General features: G+C 37.6%; 2 protein-coding genes across 2 annotated transcripts; one reads left to right on the top strand and one right to left on the bottom strand.

Annotated features, from left to right (window-relative positions):
- Window positions 1-735: 735 nt before the first annotated feature.
- Window positions 736-5,287, bottom strand: cxcr3.2 (chemokine (C-X-C motif) receptor 3, tandem duplicate 2). Its single transcript, XM_041793692.1, has 3 exons — window positions 5,282-5,287; window positions 4,255-4,321; window positions 736-2,472 (listed from the first exon to the last, which is right to left on the bottom strand). Exons 2-3 carry the CDS (start codon window positions 4,288-4,290, stop codon window positions 1,381-1,383), a joined length of 1,128 nt encoding a protein of 375 aa, XP_041649626.1. The 5' UTR covers window positions 4,291-4,321; window positions 5,282-5,287; the 3' UTR covers window positions 736-1,380.
- Window positions 5,288-11,071: 5,784 nt separating this feature from the next.
- Window positions 11,072-11,639, top strand: cnfn (cornifelin). Its single transcript, XM_041794260.1, has 3 exons — window positions 11,072-11,195; window positions 11,281-11,417; window positions 11,544-11,639. The coding sequence occupies exons 1-3, from the start codon at window positions 11,072-11,074 to the stop codon at window positions 11,637-11,639; spliced, it is 357 nt and encodes a 118-aa protein (XP_041650194.1).
- Window positions 11,640-12,026: the final 387 nt, after the last annotated feature.

The raw sequence follows: 12,026 nt of genomic DNA, 5'->3' as shown, positions 1-12,026 counted from the left end.
CAATGTAGTTGATGACCCCTGCTATACATGATGGTAGTGACTATGGGCCCACCAGCATTCATGCTGTAAATTCAACTGTGAGCTAGACTGTTGTTATCTGGAAAGGACTAAAATTGTTTCAAGGTGATCAGGAAGCCCTCCACTCCCCTGTCTTTGCAGGGTTTTTAAGGTTTTACCTTCTTGCAAACAGATGGAAGAAAGGCCCCTGTCTTTCTTCTCTTTTTTTGTGGGCTTTCTGTCTGTAGGCAGCTGTGTTGTCCTTGAAGTCTGTGCAAGGAATGGATATTTGTGAAGGAGATGGACTTCTTTCTTTCTTACTCAGCCTTCTGTCATTCTTTTGGAGACGCATCTCATCTCTCCAGTGCAATAAAAATACATAAAAAAACAAACAAATAACTGATGTTTTGTATAAAACATGAGAAATACACCTCCTGATGCCAGAAAGCATTTCCCTCTAAAACACTGCTCCCACCTCCTGAAACAACACAAAAATTCTGGCAGTATTTTTAACTATAAAACACAATGCACATGGGTAGTTTATTTTTTTTTACATGCTATTTACTTCAATCATAAACTCAATTATGGAAACAGTTTATTTAACCTATAAGACACTTATTTCACAGCTCTGTCTAGCAGCTGCATGCTCGACAGATGTCGAGTAAACTTCTGTAGATTTTGTGATAAATATTCAAATGAGACTCTTTACTTCAAAATATTTATTATAAAAACCTTCATACACCAGAAAATGGCTGTATTTTGACATACACAACATTCAAAATGACTGATTTTGATTTCAATTCCACTTTTGTGGCACATGGTTGAGCTCTGAAGCTGGGAGAACAGTTGAACACTTAAAAAAACAAACAAAAAAAACAAGAAATGAGAATAACAAATGAACAAAGTTTAACAATTAAACCATTTCCACTATTTTAAAAGCTGAATCTTGTTTTTTGTTTTTTACACGCAACATTAGTTGGAATTCGTTGGTAGAAATGCCCTGAGTGTAAGGAAGTGAGATAGATGAGTCTTACTTCTGAAGCCACAGTCCTTATCTAAAATGCTGAGCAAGCATTTTGAGGAAGAAATGTTTCACAAGATTTGACTTATAGACAACAAACAACATCAGCATGTTTTAGGATTACATGGCAGCATAAACGTGCAATTTAGCATACTCCACTTTTACTTTCTTTGATTACAGCATTCTCATAGAGAAAGGTAACCTGCAACAGGATGGTAGAAGAATTAGAAGAAATGCATCAGAGATAGAAATGATTTACCCGTTTTTACGATTTAAAAGTCTTCATACAATGGCATCTTCTTTACAAAACCTCACACATCTCCTCTCACACACCTTTTCATGTCCTGCCTCTCTCACTAGTTTCATACCATGACAGAGTAAGAGGTGTTTTCACTTTCTGAGCTACCAGATGGGGTTCTTCTCCATCTCCTCTCGCTCCCTCCCTGCATTCCCAGCCAGCCTCGCTGTCCCAGCAGCCCCTTACACATCCTGACCAGCTCTCTCCTAAATTTGACACCTACAAAGCCGTACAGCAGGGGGTTGAGGGCGCAGTGCGACAGCCCCAAACTCTCAGTGATCAGAGTCCCGGTGTCCACCACGCGGCCAAACTGGCAACCTCCAGACACCAATTTCAGCCTGTGCAGACTGTCTACCAGTTGGAAGCAGTTGTACGGCGCCCAGCAGATGACAAACACAGATACTAGGGAGATGATAAGGCGGAGGGATTTACGTTTTTGGCGGCGGGTGGCGTTGCAGAGAGACTTGAAGATGCGGATGTAGCAGTAGAGCATGATCAAAAGCGGCACTCCAAAACCTAGAATCACACTGATCATCTGCAGCGCCACCTGCCACTGGGTGGAGTTTTCTGTGAACAACAGGCGACACAACATCTTCTTGCCACCTTCAATTCTCACCTCATCTACTTGTTTGAAGGTGATGTCAATGCTGCTCAGGCCCAGGCAGCCCACCCAGATGACGGCACACGCAACCTGAGCGTGGCAGGTGTTCCTCTTCCACCCCGAGCTGACGGCGTGAACGATGGCCAGGTATCGGTCAAAGCTGATGCAGGCGAGGAAGAGGATACCACTATAGCGGTTCAAGGTGAAGAGGGCACCGGAGAGCTTGCAGGTGGTCTCGCCAAACACCCACTCGTGACTCCACTGCACTGCAAACAGGGGCAGGGTGAAGGCCAGCAGGAGGTCTGAGATGGCCAGGTGAAGGAGGAAGGTGTCAGTCAGAGAAAAAGAGCAGGCTCCGCCGCTCTGAGAGATACGGTAGCGGCGGATCACACACAGCACCAGGATGTTGCCCACGAGAGCCAAAAGGAACACCAGGGTGAAAACAGCAGGGGAGTACCTTGCTGCAAAACCGTAGATGTCCTCCAGAAAGCACGGGACTGCACGACTCCTGTCAGCATCAGGGGGCGATGTAAAGTTGTCATAATCACCAAAATCCTGCAGACAAGAGAGAAATGTCATGGGTTGTTCAAGGAACAGAACTTTTCAGCATGTTACAAATATCTTTAAGAGGAAACCAGTCTAGTATTTGTTTTTTCTGGAAAGTTTGTTTAAAAAAATCACAAGATTCCTTCCACATTAAATAAAGCCTGTGTTTGATGGAAAAGAACTTACGAGAGCTACTCAAACCTTTCTGTGTGAAAATTGTAAACAGTTCAACTAACTGTGTACAGAAGCCAGCACTGTACAAAGACAACTAACATTTATGGCCTAAAACAGTATTGCCATTTATTATGACTTCAAAATATAAGTCACTGACATTTGAGATGATAAGTTAGCCCAGCAAACCAAGCCACTTGTTTGCTTTAAAAAACTTCATTGAGTTATCAAAACGTACATCTTTCAGTTGCAAGTAAATACAAGGAGTGTCAGTTCTGTTAACTTGTTTTTCTTTGTTGTAAAAGGTGGGAAGGCCATGTTTCTGAGTTGGAATTTGTCACACTGAAGGTCTCAGTCTGGCAGTGTTGCCTCCATGTTTCCCCAAGTGTTGACCTAGTTTTGATTTTATGGAGTTAAAATGATTAATGAATACAGCAACCTACCCTCTAAAAGTGATGTAATGTAATATTCTGATGGAAATCTAATCCAATTTTGTGTCTGTATCTTTTGGGCTATTTTAACACATGAGCTCGGGAAAAGTGCACCAGAGTGTTTGCAGATTAAAGATATTAAAAGAGAATTGAGTTATGCTTACTAAAAAACACTAAAACCTGATACAGCTGTATTTCTCTGAGATAAAAAAAAGTAATTCTAATTCTAAATAATTGATACTTATCATTTTGAGTATTTTATTCATAATTGTACTCATATTATTTAAGAATCCTCCCTTAATATAAAGAAATTTCCTAGAATGCCTTTGGGTATTAGACAGTTTTGCACCATGAGTGAAGTTACTGACTCAGGTAGAGAAGTCCCACCTATGAGGAGCAACCATAATTTGCAATAGATGATACACTACACATGATCAGAGGTGTATTCCTCATTCAGAATGCACCTATAGTGACTTTATTTGGCCTACCTTGAGTGGCATAAATGCTTAGGATTTAAATATGTATTAGAAATATGGGAAAAACACAGCGGGTGAAGAACGTGACTTCATGCAAAGCACTTAAACATGTTGTTTGGAGTTGATTTTACACAAAAATTTTAAGTGTAGGAAAGTTTCCAAAGTGCATTTAAACTTAAAATAGTCAAGTAAACCCAGCATTTATGTACAAGTAATTATTACTGAAAAATGTATTTCCAAGACTAAAAAACTTCATCATTTTGAGTTGTTACAAATTCAAATCATAAGTTTCTACCACTTACAGCTGAGTTTTAAAAACAGGATTGAAAGTTAAAGAATTTAATCTTAAAACTTTGCTGAAGTTTGTTGCCTTACAATAGAGTTCCCAACATTTTTTGCAGTGCAAAGAGGGCATGCATCCATAACTTTTTAAAAAAATCAAGTTTAACCCTAACAAGTTAATTTCAGAGTTTTCATAAGATTTCAGCAGATTCATTTCATATTGTGGGCACAGTTTAGTTCAGATCTTGGGAAAAGTACACAAATTTACATGCCAAAATGAGAAATTAATGTAAAAAAAATGCATAGTTGTGTATTTGCTTGTGGCCTCCACAGACTGCAGACTCAGGAGTTTTTCCTCAATTTATATTCAAGATAACGCTTAAGAATAAAAAAGAGCAAAAATCAATCAGGATTGTAAGATATGCACTCACCCAGTAATCATATGTGGTTGGCGTGACTTCATCCATGTTTGTTGTAGACCAGGAGGCAGCAGAATACCTTAAAACATCCAATAGTCAAGAGAGCCCACTCAAAACCATGTTAAACATCCTTTTTTTTGAACTGCTATCTTTGTCTCACTCCAGATGGGGGGAGGGGGGGTTCAGAAAGAAGAAGTTATATTCAGGAACTGAATCCAGATTTTAGACAGATGCTAACAAAAGGACTGTAGTAGGAATGCATGACTGTCAGGGAAATTGTGACATATTTTTAAAAACAAGGCTGTGGAAGCTCTGGCAGACAGACAATGCATGACCTGGTTCACTTTATGGAAAATCTCCTATTTCTTACATGCACTCACACACGCTGAAGATTCAGAGTCATACACAGAAAGCACGATAAAAGACGCTAATTTAAAATGTGTTAAGAAGCACAAATTTAATAATCAAATAATGATCAAAATTGAGCATAATTGTAAGTAAATTAGGGAAAGCATCATCTGCCAAATGTGTCTATGTCAAAGTCATTCTGCTTCCTCTTAAATGCATCAGAGTGCAGATCATTACATTTCCATTAAATTGCTTACACATGATTTTATCAAAAGGGAACACCTTTCGTTTGTTTTACCCTCAAGAAGAACGGTCATTTTACAATCCAACCTTGATGAATAAAGCAGAAGGAGAAGTGCTGTCTTGGCAGAAATTTAACAGACAACATCATGTTTTTCATTTTCGGCTTGCTCTGTCTGGAGTATAAAAACTTTGTTTACTGTGGTAACGGACTACAAGAATGTAACTTGAATGATGCAACTATTACAAAACTGAGAATTCAAACTTAAAACTAAGTACAGAACAAAGAAGTATTTTTTTTTTTTTGCTTTGATTTCAGGGATTTATTCTAATCCAGCCCCTTTGCAAAGCTTTGACTGGTTGAAAAGTGGAAATCAATAAAAAAAAAAAAAAAAGACTCCGTAATAATCTAACCCTAGTGTGCATGAAGAGGAGGACATTGCCTACTTACCCTTGGTGATCTTGTATAGAAGACAGGATACAAACCCAGCACCGATATATGTGATACTTTTATATTTCAAAGAAAACAACAGGAAATGATGTTATCTGTGGTTTAAGCGACTCAGAGTTCAGGCTTTAACTTACACCTAAAAGAGGCTTCTACAAAAAAAGCTAAGCATTATGATGACACACAAATAGATCCCTCAGATGTTTTACTGATAAACTTGTGCTGATAATCCTACATATTCTTACGCCTCATACAGTATTAGCACATTTCAATACATGACTTCACTTTTACAGTTGTGAAGGGAAACTTGCAGAGACAAAAATATTATCTTAGAGATGTATTTAATATCACCATGTGGTCACAATCTACATATAAACTCATATTACTCAAATGCTGATATAGAGATGGAGTGCAGAGTTGAGTTAGAAAAGTTTTTACAGCACAGGCCAGAACAAAGAAGGATGGGTAAAGAGTAACCCCCTTTCGGTATTACCATTTTTATAAATAACATTCATGTGTGAGGAACTGAACACTCTTGTGGTTCACTTGTCTTTAGGTTCTTCTGGTAAATGCTGTTATTGAGCAATAAAGTGAATGTTTAACTTCATTTTATCATTACGTATGGAAGATGAACACTGTGTTATACCACAGGGACTTAATGTTAAAGTTGAAACAGAATAAACACAACCCAAGAATTCAAATCATTAGTAAAGAAAAAACACTTAAGCAGGAAAAAGCAGAACAGGGTTTAAACAGTAAGATTTCATTTTTAAGTAAGTGAAGTTATGGTTTGACATCAGAGTCACCAAGTTTTAGATCAGGATCTGCTGATAGATCTTTGAGACATTTCAAGTACATCTTTAACTCTAGATTTGCATTAAGTTTCACTCTTAGTGTTTCCATCTGCCCTTTAGTTTTCAGTAGGAGCCAACTGGTCAGGCTGTTGAACATTCTATTTATACTTGAAAACATAGTTCCCAATGATAGGACTTTCTTTTGAAAGAAAATTTAAAATCCTCAGGACTGTCAGTCTGATTGTTTAAAGCCTGACAACAGTAATAATGAACTTCTTATTACATAAAAAGTCTTGCTCATTTTAAAACTGGCAAAGGAAAAAGACGTGAATTTTGATACACATTGATTAGTTACATCAAAAAGACACGTATGCAGGCTCTGTTTGACACAAGAAAAATAAACAGTTGATTCTTACTTTTGATTCTTCCCTTCCTCTACTAGCATATACTGGCAACTCTGATGGGGGCCAGGACCTTCATTTGAGAAGCACAGTATTGGGCGGCATAAATTGTTGAATGTAAACTTTTATAATTAAAAAAGGTCCAAATGCACTTATTACTTGCAGAAATTCTTACATTTGTATGACATAGAAATGCAAATCTCTAAAATAACATCTTTTTGGAAGGGATACAACCAGCTTAAATGTTGGTAAAACAAAATCATATCAGTTGAAAAGTAAGCAATTTTTTTCAGTGATTTTGTGTGGGTAAATCAAGCTTTCTTTGTTAACCTCAAAGTGCATTGGTTCCCACCCTAGGGTCCGGTCACCTCTAGGGGAGAGCCAAAGATGTAGGGGGGGCCTTGCTGCTCTGGTGTTGTCAAAATTAGATGTACATATTTTTACTATCATGATTAAAAACACGATGTATGATGACGTGTAAGGGCCACCCTAAAAGAGAAAACAATAAAGAGGATTCATAAATTGCAAACAATCTATTCACTATAACTCAAATACTGTAAGAAGGCTCTTTGTGGTAAAAGGTCTCACCTCATCCGCATATTTGCACTAATTAATCTAATCACTGTTCTAATTACTAATTTAATCTATTTACTGTACTCAAATTTTTGCACTCTTTGTACATCTCGCAACTGTACCATAAAGGCACACAGACTTTATACTAGAAATAAGTAAATATCATAATAACAATAATTATTTACTAATACTAATATTCAACTAGCAAATACCTGCAAGAGCTTGTACATATTTAAATCTTAATTATTATACATTTTCAGTTTATTTATTTTTGGATTTAATGTGTAATTCCTATACACTGAGAGAGAGTATGACCCCCCCCCCCAAAAGAGTACAATCTATTTTTACACTTTAACTTCCAAACTGCCTATTTAGGTGAAAATTATATGTTTGATTCTACTTGAAAAACTGTAGCTACACATTTTTAAACATAAATGCTCAGGCCTCTCTCTAACTGGTACAATAATTGAGGTTCAGAAAGTAATCTACCCCTATTTCTCTCTGACTCCAGTGGCACATTAATCATCACACACATCAATGTTGTAAGATTCCCAGGCCTAAATGATGGAAGGATTTTTAGGCTGATAATGATTTCTAAAGGAAATTTGTGGATTAAATTGGATTTTCTTTTTTGAAATAACGGATTTCACTTAAGTTGGACTCTGGTATATGAAAGGAATTTTCAGTGCTCTCTGGTGGACAATCTAAGTAATAATAATCCTCTTTATAAATAGTATGAGACATATTTTAAATTTAATGCCTACATCAGTCCAGATCACCTGTAATAAACTACTTTTAGCAGACATATTGAGCTGAGCAGTTTACTGGTTGAAACCAACACACACTTTGATAAAAGTCTCAGTTACAGTTTACTGCTGGGGCTTTCACTCTCACAGCTTCCTTATGATGTGTAATTTTATCCAGAAGCTCTCACAAATGTTTGGTTGAACTCTGCTAAGGAAATGTTCATTACCTTTAGAGTTATTTACTCTCAATGTGTCCCTTGCTCTTATTCTTTGTTTTCATTTTTATTTGATTTTGCAAATTTCAACCCAGGCTTGTTTTATAAGTTGTGACTTGCTCTGCACATTCGAAAGAACCCTGCATGTAAGATTAACGTTTATATCTTCTATATAAGCCTTTTGCAGAGAAACACTGGATTTCAACATTCTAGATGAATCAAGGAAAATGCATTCTCATGCAAGGTACCATTGTTGTGCAATGTGATGTTGCAGTGATGTCGAATGGTTCTTCTGTGAACTGGGAAGGCATCAGGGACAATGCATTGAGCTGATTTTATTCTTATCTTTTAGAGTTGTGGTCCCCACAGATAATAACTCCTCCGCTAACTCTACCATTACCTGTGGTGTACTGCAAGGTTCAGTTTTAGGTCCAATTTTATTTTCTATTTATGCTGCCCCTTGGCCAAATCATTCAGCGCAACAGTCTCCTCTCACTGCTATGCAGATGACACACTGGTATACCTGCCCCTGAGACCTGAGGACTATTGAAGCCTAGCTGCTGTCAAAGACTGTTTAAGCGATATCAGCTGCTTGATGGCACAGAACTTCTTACAACTCAATAACTAAAGATCCAAAATAATACTTTTTAACACTAAAAACTCCACCCACATCAAATCCTGCCTTGGTACTCTCCCAGAAAACATCAGACCTACGGACAGAAATCTTGGACCAGTATTTGATCCAGACCTTACCTTCACAACCCATAACAATAAAGTTGTGCAGTCTTGTTTTTTTCCACATTGGAACCATATCCAAAATAACAATAAAAAAAATACTCAATGGATCTGAACTGACCTGACCTGACCTCTGTAACTCTCTTTTCTCTGGTTATTCCAACTTTCAACAGATAACATCACATCTCCTTTATTTTAGCTTCTTTAAATTAATGTTACTTTTGGAATTGTTTTAAATATTTTACTCATCACTTTTAAAGCACTTAAAGGTCTGGCGCCAATCCACTTAACAAAACTTTTAATGCCCTATTAGCCAACCTTACATCCTCAGGTTGGGGCCTCCTGGTCATTCCAAAGTCGAGACTTAATACCAAAGGTGCCAGGGCCTTTTCCATTAGGAACCCCTAACTTTGGAACGACCTGCCCAAGGTGATAAAGCGTGCATAATCATTCAACATCTTTAAATTCCTCCCTAAAACAAATGTTTATAGACTTGCTTTTATGTGTTGTCTTTTGTATTTTATCAATTGCTCTTTTCCATTATATCCTTATTGTATCGTAGAGCCTTTATGTCGGCTCTGCTCTGTATTTATACCTTTATTTGGTTCTTATTGCCTATATTTCTTCTCTTCTCATATTTGATCTTAGAGGTTTTTACCCCCCACACACTTTTATTGTTTGAACCTCTTTTGGCTTTAATATCTGCTTTTTTAAAAGTTATTATAATTTTTATTACTCTACAGTTTCTCGCTTTCTAATTTTTGTATTCTGAGCTAACAGTATCTGCCCATTTTAATTGTTTTCATATCTTGTCACTCTTTTGATTTCAATTCTTTCTATCCTATCTCTTCTTAATGTTTTGCAGCTCCTATATTGCTGGTCCTTAGGTCTCTCTTTATGTAGTTGGATTCCTGTCTTGCCTGGATTCTTTTAAGATATTCTGGTCTTTTAATTTTAATCCAATTTCATTTTTCTTCTGGATTTGTATGTTTTTAGGTTTTTTATAATGACTTGATGATATGTTCCAGGGATTTTTATAATGCGTCTCCTGAGCTATGATGTTAGAGTTACATTGTTGGCTGATTTTTTTTTCATGGGTTCTTCTGTTGTTGGGATTTTGCCTTTCTTATTGTGTTCCTATGCTTGTGTTATGATGCTTTGTCTTATTTGTGATTCTGCTCATTGTCACAGCCCTTTATAAACCTTTTTTTTCAAAGGTGCTGTACACCTATGAAGGTTAGGCTATGAAGTTATTATTGCCATTATTATTGTTATTGTTGTTTTGGTTTACTTTGATTTCTGCATGTTATATTTTGTCCGATAGTCAAATTATTTTTTTCCTAAAGCCTTATGAACAAAACAAAATACCTTTTACATGTATGTCTGTCAGTAGCTTTCTTGATGTTAAAAAAAATTAAATATAACGTGAATAAAAAGGCAGACAGTTGGAAATGGACTCTTTGTACAGTGGATGAGTCATGACATGACCTAACAATGGTTTTATCTATTCCACCCTTATCTTTTATTGACTCTGGTTTGAATTCCTTATTTTCTAAGCTCATTGACTCCACTGTTTGCAAATTAATACAAGCAATCCCTCATCAGACATCTTTCTTATCCACTTCATTGTAATCAGGATGTGTACACTTTTTGTGTGTGTATAAGAGCAATGTGAATCTGGGGTCAATTTCAGATCTGATCTAAAAACAGGTGATAAACAGGTGTTGCATTTCCTCTCTTACATAACCACAAAAAGGATGTTAAATCTGTTTGCCTGTGCTTGTAGACTTGTGCATCCTGACACACCGTTCAAATTCAATATTTACCAATGTCAAGCAATACATGGCAACACAAGACAATATGAAATTTGCCCTCATTGCACATTTATAGAGTTGGACAGAGAGTGTGTACACACATTAAACCACCTTGAGAGGTGGGATTGGTCAAATACAAATAAGCACTCCACTCTTGTTTTGTTCTTTATGTATGCAGATACCAGCATGTAAGTGCACCCTTCTGAAAGAAGTACTGTGCCCCAAAACTAAACATTTGGGTTGTTTTACAAGGTGTTTGCACCTGCAAGGATGGGCTTCAGTGCACATGTGATGTCATGCTGCGTATAAAAGCTGTTTGTGACTGAACTCCTCTGTTTGAGGATTAAGCCTGCAACCTGAACACCATCTCAAGAGACCAGCAGGAACCTTGGCAGGTAAGGGATGAAATGCATTTAAAAGAGGGTCCAGGGCGTCTTTGTGAAAACATCGTCAGGCCTTCACTCAGATTATTTTCCTTCTGTCTCTCTCCCTTACTTTTTCTCTTTATTGCAGTAATGGCGTTCCAGCCCAATGTGATCAGCACGCAACCTCAGGTCACTGTCACTCAGTACGCTGTGTCATCTAGATCATCAGATTGGAGCTCAAATGTGTGCGACTGCTGTGAAGACTGCGGCATCTGTAAGCGTTCTTAGAAATGTCCCTGATATAGAAAGCAAACTGAGATGGTGAAATGAATGAAAATGTGACAACATCTCTCCTCCAGGTCTCTGTGCCTCCTTCCTCCCTTGTATCCTGGCCTGTCAGGTGGCCCAAGACCACGGGGACAGCTGCTGTCTAGCCTTCCTTCCTGGGGCCATGATAGCTCTCAGAACGAGCATCCGCAGCAAATACAACATAGAAGTAAGTGTACTGAAGTTATCTGGGCACACATTGAACAGGATTGATGATGGAGCTGATCACAAAATGTTTTATTTTTGTATGAGATACTGCTGAATGCCGCTAAGTCACTGCCTGTGCTCCTTCTAGGGCTCGGTGTGTGATGACTGGGTGGTCATGGCCTGCCTGCCTCTGTGTGGACTGTGTCAGATGGCACGGGAGCAGAAGGCAAGGGGGCTAAAATAAAGGACACTGGATTGAAGAGAAATGAACAATGACACTACAGAAATGTAGAAATGGCACTCCTTGGTTCTGGACATAGTTTGTGTGTGAGATTTAAGGTTTAAATGTAGTGGCACCCATACACACTGTATTAGCCTGTTAATCTGGCTGAATAGACATTGTTTCAGTTTTCTATTCTCTGTAAGCCTGTCACTTTTTATACACTTGTTAGGCAATGTGATTTAATTGTATTCAAGAATAATTATTTAAGATTTAAAGAAACAATTTTCTCTTAGAATAATCTTGGGGGGCTTTTTCTGCTCTGAGGTTGTCAAAGTTAGGTCTCTATATATTTACTAAAGCGGCAATGATTGCTGAATAGCTCATACAAAGGTCTGACTTTAAAACTGT

Source organism: Cheilinus undulatus, linkage group 8, assembly GCF_018320785.1.
Source record: "Cheilinus undulatus linkage group 8, ASM1832078v1, whole genome shotgun sequence".
NCBI lineage: Eukaryota > Metazoa > Chordata > Actinopteri > Labriformes > Labridae > Cheilinus > Cheilinus undulatus.
Note: the sequence above shows the minus strand (reverse complement) of the source record. Positions and strands in the feature narration are given on the sequence as shown.

Excerpts from the sequence above, each read along its gene's own strand:
- cxcr3.2 (XM_041793692.1), bottom strand. The coding sequence starts at position 4,290 with ATGGATGAAGTCACGCCAACCACATATGATTACTGG. Across the intron at positions 2,473-4,254 it reads CAACCACATATGATTACTGG|GATTTTGGTGATTATGACAA; the intron begins GTGAGTGCATAT and ends TCTTGTCTGCAG.
- cnfn (XM_041794260.1), top strand. The coding sequence starts at position 11,072 with ATGGCGTTCCAGCCCAATGTGATCAGCACGCAACCTCAGGTCACTGTC. Across the intron at positions 11,196-11,280 it reads CTGTGAAGACTGCGGCATCT|GTCTCTGTGCCTCCTTCCTC; the intron begins GTAAGCGTTCTT and ends TCTCTCCTCCAG. Across the intron at positions 11,418-11,543 it reads GCAGCAAATACAACATAGAA|GGCTCGGTGTGTGATGACTG; the intron begins GTAAGTGTACTG and ends TGCTCCTTCTAG.